At 35.0% G+C, this 17,977-nt stretch overlaps 1 protein-coding gene across 4 annotated transcripts; it reads left to right on the top strand.

Moving 5' to 3' along the window:
- Positions 1-12,991: 12,991 nt before the first annotated feature.
- On the top strand, positions 12,992-17,583 carry LOC116128405 (heme-binding-like protein At3g10130, chloroplastic). 4 transcript variants are annotated; one of them, XM_031414120.1, is made up of 8 exons: positions 12,992-13,575; positions 14,338-14,475; positions 14,562-14,630; positions 14,728-14,799; positions 15,865-15,947; positions 16,051-16,182; positions 16,334-16,547; positions 17,312-17,583. In XM_031414120.1, exons 1-8 carry the CDS (start codon positions 13,156-13,158, stop codon positions 17,333-17,335), a joined length of 1,152 nt encoding a protein of 383 aa, XP_031269980.1. In that variant the 5' UTR covers positions 12,992-13,155; the 3' UTR covers positions 17,336-17,583. The 4 variants fall into 4 exon arrangements, with proteins under 4 accessions (XP_031269980.1, XP_031269979.1, XP_031269982.1 ...); XM_031414119.1 differs by having other exon boundaries at positions 12,998-13,575; positions 17,328-17,583; XM_031414122.1 differs by having other exon boundaries at positions 13,441-13,575; positions 14,342-14,475; positions 17,328-17,583.
- The last annotated feature ends 394 nt before the right edge of the window (positions 17,584-17,977 follow it).

Here is a 17,977-nt window from a genome sequence, read left to right on the forward strand (position 1 = left end):
ATCATTAATTAAAGTATCAGTCCCATTCCCAAAGTCCATATGTCAAGCTACTTGTTTCAATGTTGATTTTGGACTTTGGGTTTGGGCTGGGGCTGGGGCTAGGGCTTGGCATGTACACTTGCACATTCTTTTGCACACACTCCCCTTTTGTGGGGAGGAGATGTCACCAAATTTCACATGCTCTCTTTACCAGTCCATCAGTTTGTCCCTAGTGTTGAATTTGATAATATTTCCAACTCACTCATGGACGTGTACAATGTCTTGGATATAAATTTTATAATAGGAAGAAGCTGTTTGATGAAATGCCTCAGAAAAAAAAAAAAAAGTGGTTTCTTGGAAAGTATCAATCGAATCGTAATAAGTGTATGGGATTTGAGGGGTGCTTTGAATGTCTTTCTCCTGATGCAACAAGGGAGTGATTTGAGGCCTTATGAGGCTACGACTGTAAGTAATCTGTCGGCTTGTACAACATTATAAAATTTGGAAGTTCGCAAGGAAATTCATCCTTAGATATATGAGGAGCTTGAATTCACTACTATGATAGGAAATAATTGTATTGCAGGTGTCAAGTGTGGTTGTTTGAATATGGCAGGAAAAATATATTTTCATGAGATGGCCAGCAAGTTAGCAAGAATGTGATTTATTGGACGATTATGGTGTGTGGGTGTATAAATTGTGGTCAACTGGAAGAAGCTCCAGAGTTGTTTGATAGAAGTCCAGTCAGTGATATATACTTAAATATTTTGGACAACTATTATTAATGGGTATGTATAATTTAACCAGTTTGATGAGGTATTGTCATTATTTCAAGAAATGCAAGACGGGGAGTTTAAACCAGATAAATTCATATTAGTTGCTCTCCTCACAAGTTGTGCTTAGCTGGGAGCTCAAGAGCAAGGAAAATGGATTTATGGTACATTCATAGTAGCAAATTAATAAGAAGGGTTAGTCAACGTAGTATTATCCGTAGAAAATTCACCCATCACAAAAACTCTACTAATTATAAGTTTTAAGTCTTTAACTATTGGTTTGTTAAAAGCGCCAGGTGATTGAATTTGATTATATCTATGGCACACTGGCACCCATTAAATCGCTTTCAACCTGATTAATATTTAATTGAGAAAACATTCTCATTCGACACCGACCGGTTTAGGAATGTCATCAACCAAAAAAAAAGAAAACACATAATTTTATAGTACGAATTATTATTTATTTCCTTCACAACAGACAAGAGTCACAAGACAAGGCAGTGACTTATTAGGGTAGCAACATTCATTAACATAACATATAATAACCAAATAACTACCATAGTCGTGATTAACGTGATGTCACTGTCGCATGATGATGAACATAGATGACATAAATATTAAGTACATCTCACTATCTTCATAAGTATCAGCATTATGAAGTGTTTTAGCCCAACTAAAACATAACCTGCAAAACTGTAGTAGCTATATAGGAAAGCTGATAGTTGCTATCTGGTTGAAGTCATGAATGTATCAGGAAGTGATAAAGAGGTACGAGTTATAAGTTAAGTGTGATTGATATATGTATTCATGCAGCGGGTGCATAATCGTAGCCTCCATCTTCGTCATCATCTCCGTTTCCCTCCATTGATGCTGCAGGAGCATAGTCGTAATCCCCATCATCATCATCACCATCACCATCACCTTCTATGCATGCGGCAGGGGCATAATCATATCCATCGTCATCATAATCTCCTTCTCCGTGCTTCTTGCACCATGAGTACCATGAGGGAACAATGGACTTGGAAATTGGAGACATTGTTTTGGGAGGAAGGAGTGGTGTGTTTGTTTGAAAAAAAAAGATGGAATTAAGAGTGCTGGGTGGATTGTAATTAGTTAGAGAGGGTGAGTGAGTTATATAAGAGGAGGGAACGGGGCAGACATGAATTTGACGCAAGTTAACCACGTGGGGAGCGTGGACTGATGCGTTAAGGCTATTGAAGTCCCAATGCCAAACCCCAATGGCTATTTCTTGTCCAACCACGTAAGAATTTGAATGACACTTCAACAATTACAAACACATGATGTTGTAATAAAGCATCTTTTAGTGCATCGAGGGGTCATTCCAATTTCCAATTGATATAGATTTTTTATTTATTTATTTTTTTTTTTTTTTTGGGGATTTAGAGTACTCCACGTTAAGTGGATACTTTGAAGTGGGATCGATCCATTGGGTTTTCTAATATTATATTTAATAAACCAGTGGAAACATTTATCATAACTAATGTTTCCTCGTCATTTAGTGTACAACACTATAAGCTGATACTTGCCTCATCTTTGTATAAGTTAAAGTTAATTTGAATAGCATTTGGAATTTAGATTTGACCATAGAGTGATGATGAAGTTGAACAGAGGTTTTGCAACTGAAAAGTAAAGGGTCTACTGATTACAATAGTCAGATTAGATTAATTCATATCCTTGGACCCTAGTTCTTCCTTATCAAGTCGAATCAATACTAATATTCTCACCAACCCTCCAATATTTTATCAAGTCTCGAGAAATAAACAATGCTAACAACTTAATTTTTAATTTTCTTTTGGTTAGTAATAGTATGTGGTTTGTCCACCATTTGGATTAATTTACATCTTCTTAAGAAAAAAAAAAAAAAACCATTTTCATGATGATGATGGTCGTCCGTGGTACTGAGGAACTGTGAGGCTAGCTCATGAGGAAGATCTATATATACATGCAATTAAGTAGAATGTATACAAATATCATCAGTCAACAGAAGCAAGTAAGCAATGGTTGTTGCTTTAATTAGCTCAATCCTTTCTAGACATTGGTAATTAATTTTACTTTTAGGGTACAAATAAAAGGCATTTGGGATGAGATTAAATATTTTTATATGCAAGCATGCATGCCTTATTGTTTTTAATTTTTTTATGCCCATATCTAATCAACTTAATCAACCAAAACTTCCATCTCGATTAGAATTATTAATCCGTTCACAAAATAAGAAGATAATGAAAATTGTAGTACGAATCAATGTCATTGAAGTTGAATTGCCATTCATTATCTTACTGGTTCATAATTTCATCTTCATGAATCAATTACAGAAAACACAACAATCAGTGAAAGCCAAGTTTCTTTCATTTTCCAAGCAATTCCAATACGCCAAGTTTCTTTAATTTTCTATGAGATTCCAATGCGCGAGATATTGATGGTTGACCCGCTAAACATAAGACCATTAATGCTATTAAGATCAACCACAAAACTGAAAAGTGATGCAATAGACATCAGGGAGAGGATACTGAAGACCTAAGCAAAATCATAACCACCGTCGTCGTGATCATTCCCTTAAGCCACGATTGATGGAACAGTGATGCCAAAAAAGGAAGAGATATCGTAATCATGAGAAGAACACCACAAATGCTCAATTAATTAGGATAAAAATCTTATCAGCTTTTGAATGCTCATCGGGATGAAGGAAAACGTTTTAACAAGCACAACACTAGTTAGAAACCAACCAAAAGATAAAAAAAGTAATAAGATCTCCTAAAGAAAGGATTGTATTGCACATCTTAAAGTTTTAAAGGGGTTACCAAATGATTAAAACTTATGCGGAATGGGTTGCTTGTTTATATTGTGCATAAGAGTTGTTCAAGGCTGTTATGCCTAAAAAATCAGAGCTGACATGAGCTTGCATCAACAAGCGCCAATAAGAGTTCAGGAAGGCTTTGTGTCATTCAGGAGATGTGACGTCGCCCGAAGACAGAAAGAATATAGTTGTCATCAACTTAGTAGATTCAGATTTTGTCATGAGTGAATAAGGGCCACACACTTGTCCAAGCCCCACGCAATTTAAGGATATCTCCTATGTAATCAGTTAATGGGAAGCAAGGTAGGAATTGTATGGTACCTGCCTATTTGCAAACTTGTCATCATTACCTTGAATCCCTCGACTATAAATAGAGGACTCCCCCTCTCATTGTGGGGATTCTGATAGAAAAAGAAAAAACTATTCTCCATTGTATCTCAGCTCGCTATATGCAACTTGATTGTAATCTTCCATATATATTCAAAAACAGTGGACGTAGGATTCGCTTTGAGTATCCGAACCACTTTAAAAATCATTTTCCATTGATTAACTGCATTAATCATTCATATGTAATTTCTAAGAGTATCTTAGCACTTTGCAAGTGCGAGTCATTGGTGTCAAAATCAAGCATCAACAAAGGCACAAATGAAACATCCATCAAAGCAAGGAAAGAACACACTCATTTTTACATGCTTCGGCAATATGCCTACGTCCATAGGACCAAGTCCAGAAGAAGCAAATCCACAATGTAAACTTATGAGTTCAAATACAAAGCAAGAAAAAGATAGTTGCAAAACACCCCCTGTTTTTAACACATCAATCTTCTCTTCTTCTGTTGAACTCTAAGTCACCATAGCATGTTTCACACACGAGACCACCAAGTCGCACTTGAGCTCCTCTCAAATTTCAACTGCAAAGAATCAACTTCGGAACAATAGCTTGCACACGTCCAAGCATCAACATGGAACCATGTTCTAGAATCGTCACAACAAAGACAATGTAAGAGAAGGTAATTTTAAGCCTACCAAAACATATGAGAAACCTTAGACCAATACAAAACCTTAGAGGATATTCAGTGATGAATCAAAGGCAAATAGGTTTCTTGAGAAAGACACCAGAAAAGTATGCATATATAGAGAACAAGGTGACTAGGGTTGGCAGACAAAAAAGTAAAAGTAAAACTTTTGTGTTTTTCTTTTTGCACAAGAAATTTGGGACCACAAACAAAAGCAATATTCATTTTCTCACACAACAAATAGAAAGTGGACAAGTGAAAAGACACAAAACAAAACAAAACATCAACAAGGAATAATATTGTCCAAAAAACAAAACAGGTGCATGATGTGTGATTGAGAAAAAATATATGTCAAATGCATTGTGAGCACACAGACTCTAAAGTGCTCACACTTGTGAAGATGATCACTTTAGAGAGTGTGCCCATATTGGCAGAAAAGAAAAGATAGTGTAAGACTAAAAAAAAATCATAAGATGACAAAAACACTAACAATTTTCTCCTTTGTCAATCTTATGAACAAAGCACAATTTTTTCATTCACAAACCTGTCTCAAAAAATCAATGATCAATCAACAAGAGACAAAAATTAAAACAACACAAAAACATATCTCATAAGGACATAATCATCAAGGCATAGAGATAAGTATGAAATAAAGACAACAACTAAAACATAATCAGTATGGTTTAATTAAAAACAGTTTTGCAAGATCAAAAATTGAACTAAAAAACTCTCCCTTAATTAGTATACTCCCACTTAGTAACCAATCCAACATACATAACGAATTCACCAATCAATTTCCATAAGGGGACAGTTCAAGTCACACATGGATTGAAAAGAATGTTATTTGCATATCAAGAGAAGAATTGGCAAGAATTCAAAAGCAAATAACAACACAAAAAAAATGCAGTTTGAAGACAAGCATAAACAAAAATTACTGCACAAAACACAACTGCTTAGTGAATAAAAAACAGCAGAACAAAAAAATAAATAAGTTCAACAACTCAAACTTATTTATTTTTTTGTTCTGCTGTTTTTTATTCACTAAGCAGTTGTGTACTCAAACTTAACTACAAACAAAAGTTCAGCAAAAAAAAAAAAAAATAATAATAATAATAAAATAAATATATCCTTCAATCTAATCACAAACAAGACAATTGTGATCACTTTCATAGATGAGAATGAAGCAGCTCAATGAAAAAGATTAATGCCTACTCCCCTTCTTTGTTCATAGATGATCATCCTCTAAGATTGCTGGATCTCTTAGAAGGAAGTTTCTTGGCATAGGCAAGGTGAACACATCACATGCGGTGTGAGCACATGAAACATATTGATAAAAAAATCACAAAGAATCAACAGTCATGTGACGATACAAGTGTCAAAGTGAGCACACAAGAAACATATAAACAAAAATGAACCAATTAAAACATTGTGTGGTGACCGTCAAAACAGGTGAACACAGAGAGTCAAGCAAACATAAAATGGTAACATCAAACTTCAAGTGAGCATAGCCAAAAGAAATGAGAACAAAATAGCAAGCATGTGATAACATGGGCTCTCAAGGTGGTGACATAGGTACAAAGGCAGTAGACAAGAGACACTTATTCAAATTTATTGAACAAAAAGGAAAAACAAAGATACCATGAGATCAATTTCATTAAACAACGTTTTATGGAGGCAAGTAATAAAGATTAATGTGACATAAAAAAAAATCACCAACTTGTTGGGGATGCAAGTGAATGTTCTCAACACAACCACTTTCACAAATAAGAGCAATTATTCATTTAATCATACAAGAGTAAGAATGCAAAGATTCTTTGTCATAAGTGTGTGAAGTGTCGTCAAAGGGAAGCTTGACTCATTGGTCAATTTCATTTCATTTAACTCCCCCTTCCCTCATGCACTTTTTCTTTTCAAACAATTGAAATTCTTTTTTACTTCTTTTTCTTTGAATAGGCAAGCAATGGGCAAAAAATCTCTCAAAAGCAACCAAGTGTAGCTTTCACACTTGCAAAGAGATAGCCCTCTAAATAGTATATCTTCCAAGAACATAGGGGTCTCTACATCCAGAAGATTACTCAATTATGACTTTCACACTACAAGCAAAGTAGCTCTTTCACATGGTGACAAAGTCAAGCAATAAAAACTCATGGAGAGAAAAGTCATTAATGCTTTTAGATATGAAAGCACAAGGTGGACACATCACAACAGCATACTACCACAAGACAGGAATAATTCTCATACACCAACATTAATAAAAAAAATACTTGCAACAATAAAAAATTGGAAATTTTTTTCATAGCATTTATTAGAAAAGACAAAGACACTACTCAAATTGAATTAGTCCAATGGACTTCCTCAAACTCACAAACGTTTGCAAGTCTAAAGCCTTTGTATTCAAGTTAACAAGTTGAGAGTTAGTTTTAACATATGCAAGTGAAATGGCGTTATTCTCAACTAAGTCATGAAGATGACTATCTCTATAGGTAACATGACCATTTTCCAAGCATTCAAGCTTAGCCAATAAAGATTTGTTTCCTGTCATGTGTCTAGAACAACCACTATCAATTTGAGAGGCAGGCAAGGAGGTATGAGCAAAAAGACAGTTAGCACTAAGCTTGGGTCTCCACACTTTTTTATTTTTGGAAAAATTGTTCTGGTGTGGTGACATGAGAGATTGAAGTGGTGACTTTATAGAATTAAAATCATGATTTCCAATGCATCTTTTCAAGTATGAAATGGGTTTAAAACAATTAGGTTCGATGTGGCATTTCTTTTGACAAAAATGACAAACTAGAGTGAATCTTTTTACCCCCAAGGTCTGATCAGGAGGAGCAACAAAATCCTTAGGAGCTGAGTTTGAGTTGACTATGGTGGTCATAACTAGTTTCGAGGTGCTCGCTTTGATGAAGGTGGTCATACCAGGTTTGGAGGTGCTAGCACCTGGAGTGAATCCAAGACCAGATTTATCTCCAAACATTTTTCCTTGGCTAAGCACTCCATCCAGCTTCCTTGTACCTGCATTCAGCTTCTCAACAACTGCCTTAGCCTCAATTAGTTCATTCAAAGTTTGTTCCAACAATGAATCTTTGTTGGTTAAATTAGTAGTTAAGGACAAAATTTTATCAAACAACTCTTTTTTTTCTTCTAATAAAGTCGAGTTTTCAGCTTTAAAAGATTGCACCTTCTTAACTATTTTCAACCATTGATCATACATTTGATCATAAGCTTTTTGTTGCTCTTCATATACATCACAAGAATCATCAGAAGAAACACTCTCACAATCCTCCTGATTAACTGTAAAGGCCTAAAGGTTTTTATTCTCAGCTGACTCATATTCCTCTCTCTCTTTTTCTTAATCATCACTAACACTCATTTAGAGTGTTCGCACACTTTGATTGAATGTGGTCATACCCTTCACACTCATAGCATTTGATGCCGTTACTTTTCTTTTCATTTTCTTTTGAAATTTTTTTAGAAAAAGCACCAGGAAGAGACTAATCAAAAGGTTGTTTTCCTTTTCTTGCTGTATGTGTTTTTTTCAAAATTTTCTTAAAATTCTTTGTTAGCAAATCAACTTGTTCCTCATCCAAATCGTCCAAATCAATATTGTCAAGACTATTAGAATGAACCGTATGTTTAAATGCAAGGTCATTAACTGGTTTTTGCTTACCCCACCTCATCAAATTCTACTTATATGTTTGAAGAGATCCAATTAGTTCGTCCAGCTGCATCACATAGAGGTCACGACATTCTTCAATAGAGGTTGCCTTGGACATGAATCTCTCAGGTAAGGAGCACAACACTTTCCTAACAAGTTCAGCGTCAGAATAGATTTTACTCAAAGCAAAACACTTATTTGTAACATCACACAAACAGCCATGGAAATCAGAAATAGATTTATCATCACACATAACAAGATTTTCATAGTTAGCAATTAATCTCCTAAGTCTAATTTTTTTAACAAGGTCTATTCCTTTATTTTTAACTTGGAGTCTATCCCATGCATCATTTGCTATCTCATAGTTAGCAATATTTTTCATTTAACTAAAACTGACAGCATTAAACAAGGCATACAAAGCTTTTGAGTTAAAGTTAGACTCTTCTAACTCAGCCTTGGTCCATTGATCTATGAGTTTTCCTTTACTACTACTACTTTCACCAACAACTTGTGGTTCTTTCCAACCAACAACACAAGCATTCCATGCCCTTTCATCAATTGATTTTAAGAAGGCACGCATCCTGGGTCTCCAGAAAGGATAGTTGGTTCTCTCCAACAAGGATGGTCTATGAGTAGATCCCCCTTCACTAAACAAACTCATGGTAAACAAAACAATCAGTGTGGTCACACTAAGAACAGAGGTGGTCACAACCAAAAAGTTCAACACGGGGTGGTCACACAGCTCCAAGGCGGCCACACAAGGTCTGTAGCAAAAAAATTGCAAAAAAACTTGAAATAAAAGCAAAAATGCAACAGACACCAAATCAAGATTTAAGCACAAATAACAAGCAAGGATCAATTGAAATAACTCTTCAGAACAAGCTCTAATACCAAATGAACTTTTTAAAGGGGCTACCAAGTGATTAAAACTTATGCAGAATGGGTTGCTTGTTTATATTGTACATAAGAGTTGTTCAAGACATAAATGAAACATCCGTCAAAGCAAGAAAAGAACACTCTCATTTTTACATGGTTCGGCAATTGCCTACATCCATGGGACCAAGTCTAGAAGAAGCAAATCCACTATGTAAACTTATGAGTTTAAATACAAAGCAAGAAAAACATAGTTGCTAAATACTCCTTGTTTTCAACACATCAATCTTCTCTTCTTCGGTTGAACTTCAAGCTACCATAGCAAGCTTCACACACGAGACCATCAGGTCGCATTTGAGCTCCTCTCAAGTTTTGACAGTAAATAATCAACTTCAAAACAACAACTTGCAAACGTCCAAGCATCAACATGGAACCATGTTCCAGAATCATCACAACAAAGACAATCTAAGAGAAGGTAATTTTAAGTCTACCAAAACCTATGAGAAACCTTAGACCAATACAAAAACCTCAGAGGATATTCAGTGATGAATCAGAGGCAAATAGGTTTCTTGAGGAACACACCAGAAAAGTATGAATATATAGAGAACAAGGTGACTAAGGTTGGGGGATAAAAAAGTTAAAGTAAAACTTTTAATTTGTGTTTTTCTTTTTACACAAGAAATTTGGGACCATAAACAAAAACAATATTCCTTTTATCACACAATGAATAGAAAGTGGACAAGTGGAAAGACACAAAACAAAACATCAACAAGGAATAATATTGTCTAAAAAACAAAACGGGTGCGTGATGTGTGATTGAGGAAAAATATCTGTCAGATACATTGTGAGCACACAGACTTTAAAGTGCTCACACTTGTTAAGGTGATCACCTTTAGAGAGTATGCCCACATTAACAGAAAATAAAAGATAATGTAGGATTCAAAACAAGATCATAAGATAGCAAAAACACTAACAACATCGATAATCAGGCCGGATGTCACTCTCTCGTTCATTAGACAAGGCTTATATGGTTGGGTATTTGATACGAAATTAGAGAGACTAAATATGCATTCATACTTTTTATGGAGCTATGGGATAAAACACATATCTAATAAAGCACAACGGAGCCCTATAATTCATAAATGATTAAGTGAAAAGGAACCAAGCACGAGAACTGAAAATGCAAAAAGGAAAGAAAAAATGTTCTTGATATGGTTTTTCCATGTTTAGTAATTCACTAACTAGATATATTTACCCTTGATTATTGAATCAGACTTAAATTTCTTTAGGAAACTTGATGGCTGCCCCATTAATTTATTGTTTTAGAAACTAGACTTCCAGAGCTTTCCATTAATGTATGGCATGCATGGTTGATATCGTAAATTGACCGAACTAACAAAACCAGTTCTTACCAGGAAGTTGATCCAAAAAATACCTACCGCTACGGTTGAAAAATTGAGCTTTATGCTTTGATTGACTGAAAAATGTGGCTTCTTGAGCTGTTCCTGCATAAAATAGCAGCAACTTAATTTTATCACATCCATTCATCATCCCAATACAGAAGTGTGGTTGAAGTTTTCATTAATTATTTATTTGTATTTATACAAATTCAGAGAACAATCACCTGAGGAACAACTTATGTGTTTAGACGAAAACAACTTCTTATGCTCATACATACTCGTAGAAATCTGTGATTAATTGCTTGATTGTGTCTGAGTTAAGAGTACCATAGTTCATACATGCACATGTAAAGTACATATTGCAAGAAATGAATTTTATAATAATACTTTGACGGTCAATATATATCGTGGATTTGGGATGATTTTTTTATTTGCTTTATTGACTCTTTAAGACTCATCGATAATATATTATACTATGTAAAGAATTTCAAGCATGCATGATAAGCCAATATGATTAACATGATGAAATTATTACAATAAGAAGCTAATGATTTTTTATTGATACGGTAACGATCGTACTACATCTTCTTATCATATATATGTATGCAGTACTCCTGCTGGAACTTCCTAACCAAAGCCCACTAAAAAGAGCTAGCATCCATCCGTAGTGGAAACAAGAAACAAAAACCTACATAAGCCAAAGGGACCAGTGCAGATACGGGCTACTGATTATAACTTTCTATTGAGGAACTATAAGGACCAAAGAAAATAGATAGTTAGGGTTTCTAGCTAGAGCTAGAAAACTAGGGTTTTTTAAAGATGCTTATATTATACATCGTTTAAGCTGCTGGAGCATAGTCATATCCACCATCATCGTCATCGTCGTCCCCGTCGCCTTCCATGGATGCAGCTGGAGCCAAGTCGGTGCCATCATCGTCGTCGTCATCATCTCCATCTCCTTCAAGTGGTTCGTTAGGGTAGTAAGGACACCCATAATAATCATGAATATTATCATCAAAATCATCATGCTCATTAACATGCATGATGAACTGTGAGATGTGAAGCATATTTTCTAGCTAATGCGTGTTGAAGTGACTGAACAAAGAAAAGAGAGATTTCCCGGAAGGACTTGGGCAGGGACATGGGTGCAGATGAACTTTAAATAAAGGGTAGAAAAGTTGTAGCCATAGTGTGGAGTGTTCTGGTTTAAGCATGTCTCGTGGATTTCTGAGGGTGGCGTGTGCAGGACACGTACAAAAATCGCCACTAAATGCCTAGGTGGCACCAATACTGTAAACCCAAAGTCTGTAATGCAGAATCTGTAAGATCGATATTTTGATTTATGAAGGTTAAATAATATGTATGGTTATGGTGTTTTTATTTGTGGGTGGAAAGGTACAAGTGATCTTTTTGCTTTCTTCAAGGATAGTGGTGGAAAAATGGGACGCATGTCACCTACCCAATGCAATACACATGAAATCATTTCCTTAATTCTGTGGCTGTTTGCCCTTCGTTACAAAGGACAAGTCTGTACTGCAGCGAAGGACATAAGAACAAAATGTGGACCTTTACATACAAACGGAGGAGGAGGATTTATACTGTTAAAGATGTTTTGTTTATCAGTGTTTAACAATATTTTAACAGTGACTACTACTCATGTACAAAGTGTTAAGAAGTTACTCGTGAGATATGTTTATGGTTTCTTTTGTGATCGTTAGTGAAGATTACAAATAAAACGATCTTTCAAACGATCTCTTAAGGTTACAAGTGTTTGAAGTATTCTTAGAGAATGATAAGTCAGTCTCTTTCTAATAGTGTGACTTTACTATTTTTGCTACAGAATAAATGTATGAATTTGATAATCAATTCCATTGTGAGGGGTGGAGCTATTTATAGTCTTTTTAGTTCAAGATAATGAGTGTTTATGCAAGTTGTCTTAATTTAGCGAAGATCTTCCTTCCTTCTGATTTGTTGAGAGCTTTCATCTATATCTTTAATTTAATGAAATTACGACAGTTGTAGATGCAAATATCCTTTTGAGTCGGTTTAAGAATCAGATAGTTATCATACTTTGTTTTCATCCGTTTGTTGAATCCTGGTTGATGGAGATGATGTCAACATGTACTTTCGCCATAAAAATTTGAAAATTAATGGCTTCATCAAGTCATTATTTATTTAGTTATAATTAAGATTAAGGGTCAAAATCTATTCAAATAATTCTTTTAAACCTGAATTAAAAGTAATAATAGATAGACTTCCGCTCTTCTTGTTTGAACCAATACACTAAATACTCAAATGTCTTGCATTTTGTTTATAATTCAAATCATAAATACACGTTGTTCGGTCCTACTTGGGCTTGGTATATAATTTGGTGACCACCAAGAACTCTCTCTAAAGATCAACCATAGCTCCTCAGAAGCCCAAACAACAAAACCTCATATTCGTACACCTCTATCTCTAATGTGTCCGTTGGTTTTCCCAAAAGCTTTTAACAAACGCCAACCATTCATTTTCTTGGCTCGTGACCTGACCCCAAAAAATGCACGCTCTCTTAACCAAGGCCACACCATTAGATTGGGGAATAAATTAATAACAATGATAAGGGACCCAACAAAAGTTATGCAAATCTGAAACAAATAAATCAAATGGCCACAACAACACGACTTGCCCATCAAACTTTCCGGCTAAATGCCGCCGTTAGCTTCACTTCTTGTCAACCGGGCGCCAGAGGACTCACTAGACTTCCTCTCCCTACAAAAGTTTTTAAGTCAAGAAATTTAGCCGTTAAGACTAACCAAAATTTGAAATGGGCAGTTAGGCTAAACTTAGTGAACCAAAGCAGCCCGCCTAAATCAACGGTGGACGTGGAACGGTTAGTGGGTTTTTTGTATGATGATCTTCCACACTTGTTTGATGATCAGGGGATTGATCGGGCGGCGTACGATGAACAGGTCAAGTTCAGGGACCCCATTACCAAGCATGATACTATAGGTGGCTATCTCTTTAACATTTCGCTGTTGAAGAAACTCTTCAGGCCTGATTTTCAGTTGCACTGGGTCAAGCAGGTGTGTTTTATTATTGTTTCTTTTTGTTGTTGAATTAATAATTATTAATCCTTAATTGCAGTGGATAGAGTGATAATAATTATTAATCATTAATTGCAGTGGATAGAGTGAGCTTTAATTGACCCCCAATTGATTTCATGCGAGCATGTCAATGTCGTGTAGATTGATATGATGTAACTATGTTCTACTATTATTTAACTTGCTGAACTTGTTTTCAGTGCAAGAAAATTATAAATTATATGGTTTAAGAATCATTTGGTTTGAAATATGATATTGATAGTTAATTACTTAAACTATATAGGAAGTGTGTCAGCTTAGGAGTTGTTAATTTATGTATTTGAAGTTCTATATTCATAATTTATTGGAATCTGGGTCGTCAGTCTTGATATGCATGCATGTTTTTTTTTAGTTTAATCCAAATATACGACTCTTGCATGGGTCTAAATTTTTTACTAGTAATCTAGTTTATAAACACCATTAAGAAATTAAGAATGGTTTTATTTAATGGTTCCATTAGGCTTTGCGCTTTTATTAAATTATTCAGTCATTGTCAGAGAAGTAGAAGTTTTCAGATATTGAGTGATGATCTAAACTCCCTGCTTCGGTTTTAATATTGCATATCTACTTTATGCTTTCTTATTGATTTTCTACTTTTTGTTGCTAAAGCACTCTCCTAATATGATGATATCAAGCTCTCTATTGATTATCTTTTTTCCACCTTTTCTAAAGATTTTGCGTCTTTTACTGATTGAGTTGCTATAGACAGGACCATATGAGATAACCACAAGGTGGACTATGGTGATGAAGTTTGTCCTTCTGCCATGGAAACCAGAATTGATATTTACTGGCACCTCTGTTATGGGAATTAATCCAGACACTGGGAAATTTTGCAGCCATGTGGTATGATTTCACCCCTTTCACCATAAAAACTGGTAGGCTATATGCTTTACTAGGAATTTCTTAATCTTTCATTTTCATATTTTTAGGATTTTTGGGATTCCATAGTGAACAATGACTACTTTTCACTGGAAGGTTTGTGGGATGTATTTAAGCAGGTACTCGCTCTTTATTGGCTTAAATTCCATTAGATGGTTATGTTTGTGTGAACACAAATCAGTGTTCCTTCTTATTGTAGAATGTAATTCTTTGCAGTTACGAGTTTACAAGACCCCTGACCTGGAAACGCCAAAATATCAGATACTCAAAAGAACTGCAAACTATGAGGTTGTCTGCTTTATCTTGGATAGATTACTGTTCATTCACTACTTATATGCTTATACTCTGTTGCAGAAATCAGCATCTTTGCAAACATATCCCCAGTTCTTTGAAAGGCACCGATCTTACGCATTCCTCTCCAATTGAGATCTCACATCATTGCATTTCTTTATTAATATTAAAGAGTGGAATCTTCCACTAGTGGCTAAGTTATCAAAGACAATAACAGAAAATGTAAAAAGAGACTTGAATTAAACTTTAATATCCCAGAAAATGATGGTGAGAAAATAAGTATCAGTTGTATGTGAAAAATGGTCCTGCACATGGTGCTGGAAACAATCACTATATCATTGTTTTTTTCCTATTTTGTTTAAGTCACCAATTACATTGTAAATGTGGATCATAAGGTAAGAAAGAGTGGTGTTCTTTTGAAAAAACAGCAAAATTGATTGTATAAATCCAGTGCATGATTTGTGGTGAAGTCATTTCAAATGATCACAGAAAATGAAAGGGAGACTGTATAAGATGCTATGAAATATGCATCAAATATTTGTGCAAAAATCAAGACTAACAATTTCTCTTCAAGGTGGTCTTTCGTGGAATAGATAAGTTTGGATCTCAAAGAGTCTTTATATAATACAGAAACCTTGAATCAAAGCATACATCTTTCTAGTGCCAGAAGATTTCTTCTCTTATGAAATTTCTTGTTTGACTGAGAAAATGAGGAGAATTTTTAAAAAGAAAAATTGAGAGAAAAAACATACTAATTGTCTGAAAAAATTAAAGCTGGCAGGAGTGGTGCTGAATTATGGTATCATAATATATTCATTTCTGTAAGATTTTGAATGTTATTGCTATGACTGTATTCGTTTTCAATCTATTGATCATATTCTCCAACACCATAACTAGTCCTTTGGCCTACATGAAATTTGTGCACTCTAAGTTAGAATTCTTGTTTTTCTGGATAAAAACTTATTCTACTATCATTTGCATCATATCCATGATCAGTTAATCAATCTGAGTTCGTTCCAGATGATTATACATGTTTGGGTAAATATTTGGATGATTGTATAGGTTAGAGAATACACCCCATTTGTCGTGGTAGAAACTAATGGAGACAAGCTATCTGGGTCCTCTGGTTTCAATGATGTTACTGGGTATGTGTTCCTGAAATCCCAATCAGTAACTCTTTTTTCCTATGTGGTTCCTAAGATAATATATTGTTCAAGACAGTAAAAATGGTTTGTTATATTTCTGCAGGTATATTTTCGGAAAAAATTCCACAATGGAGAAGATACCTATGACAACTCCTGTTTTCACTGAGGCATACGATGCTGATATGTCAAAAGTATCCATCCAAATAGTTCTTCCACTCAACAAAGATATGAACAGGTGAGGCCCATCATCCACATTGGCTCCCTTGTTCAAATTGAGACTATTAATATTATGTATAGATGTTTAAATTATAAATCATTTGAAAATGAACATTTGTCTGTCCATTTTATTATTAAAAAGATAAGCTGTAAGTATGATCTTTGTCCAGCTTACCAGGTCCTAATCAAGAAACAGTTAGCTTGAGAAAGGTAGAAGGAGGCATTGCTGCAGTACTAAAGTTTAGTGGAAAACCTACTGAGGATATTGTTTATGACAAAGAGAAAGCATTGCGCTCTAGTCTTATCAGAGATGGTCTCAGACCTAAGAAAGGTTGTTTGCTGGCTCGATACAATGATCCAGGCCGAACATGGAGCTTTACAATGGTATGATACTTAGCTTCTGTTTAAGCACATTGTTCTCAGGTATCTTGAGGTTGCTTCTACTGTTTATCCAGTTCAATGTTTGTCCTGCAATGTTTCATTCAATTTTGAGTTGAACCTCCTCAAATATCCAGCTGTGGTTGTTAGGGTGATTCAACATCTACTTTCAGAAAAAGAATGGATTGTATTGGCTTCAAATGAAAGCCAACATGCTACTCTTTTTCTCAACCTTTGCATACACCATTAATTAACCTAAGGAACTCATGCTGATGTAACTTCATTGGTGACAACTCAAATTCACAAAAGTGTGGTACTGCTTCTGATTGACGATAAATACTCTATACTCTTATTGTGCCATGTAGGGAAAATATGAATTCATAGAATAGAGGAAATCAGAAAATTCCATGGCTTTTTCTGAGTTTGGTATTGACATGGATCATGTATAAAGTGGCACAACTTACTTTCAGATATTTCATTGTTGGAATTGTTATCTTCTTATGCTAGAGTCCTTTTGTTATCTTCTTATGCTAGAGTCCTTTTTCCTATTAGGGATTCTCCTCACCTTTCTTCAGTAGTCATCACTCTCATATAACTCTTTGAACTGACTGAACCATCATGGTTAGATACAATGTGCTTTTTAGCTGGCTTGCTTTGACAGTCTACTATGTTGATGCAACAATTGTTCTATTAATCTGACTTAATTTCATTAAGTACTATCTTCTGTATTTGTAATATTCATTAACACCATTCTTTATACTTGTTTCCGGGCTGGTTTCATTGAAGAGGAATGAAGTGCTGATATGGCTTGAGGAGTTCTCACTGGATTAGTATACTCATGGTCATACTGTCTCACTCCTTGTCTGTCTTCTTAGCCTTGAAGTGGCCTTGAGACTTTGTTCAGAAAAGTGCTGATGGATGTACTGGTACAGGCATGTATCAAAGGATATTTATTTGGCTAGTGAACATATTTGGAAATTTTTGCAGTTGTAAAGATGCATACTCTTATACGAATGGAAAATTCTTCCACGATCCATACTAATACTGTTTGCTTCCTTTCTCCTCGGATTTTTCTCCATTGTTTTGTAGGTTATTGTGTCATCCATTAAGGAAAAATCTCCATGAAATTAAATACAATACTGGATTAATCTCCATGAAGTCACATTTAACACTGAAACAACTATACTGTTCCAACAATTAATTGCTAACTAGATATTTCAGGTTCTGCTTCGTCTCCACCACACAGGTACCGTCCATAGAAATGTCCGATTTTTAACTTGTCATTTTGCGCATTTATGTGTTTTGAATGATTTTGCCCAACTCATGGCAGCATACTGGCCATGGGTTATTTAGTTAGACATGATAAACTTTTTCATTTGTTGACTCTTTCCTTGCACATATCTGAATTGTGAAACAACTATTCACAAAGGTTATCT

Source organism: Pistacia vera, unplaced genomic scaffold (assembly GCF_008641045.1).
Source record: "Pistacia vera cultivar Batoury unplaced genomic scaffold, PisVer_v2 Contig2, whole genome shotgun sequence".
Taxonomy (NCBI): Eukaryota; Viridiplantae; Streptophyta; class Magnoliopsida; order Sapindales; family Anacardiaceae; genus Pistacia; species Pistacia vera.

Coding starts and splice junctions, on each gene's coding strand:
- LOC116128405 (XM_031414119.1), top strand. CDS start 13,156: ATGGCCACAACAACACGACTTGCCCATCAAACTTTCCGGCTAAATGCC. Junction 14,800..15,864: donor AAAGAACTGCAAACTATGAG/GTTGTCTGCTTT, acceptor ATGATTGTATAG/GTTAGAGAATACACCCCATT. Junction 15,948..16,050: donor GGTTTCAATGATGTTACTGG/GTATGTGTTCCT, acceptor ATATTTCTGCAG/GTATATTTTCGGAAAAAATT.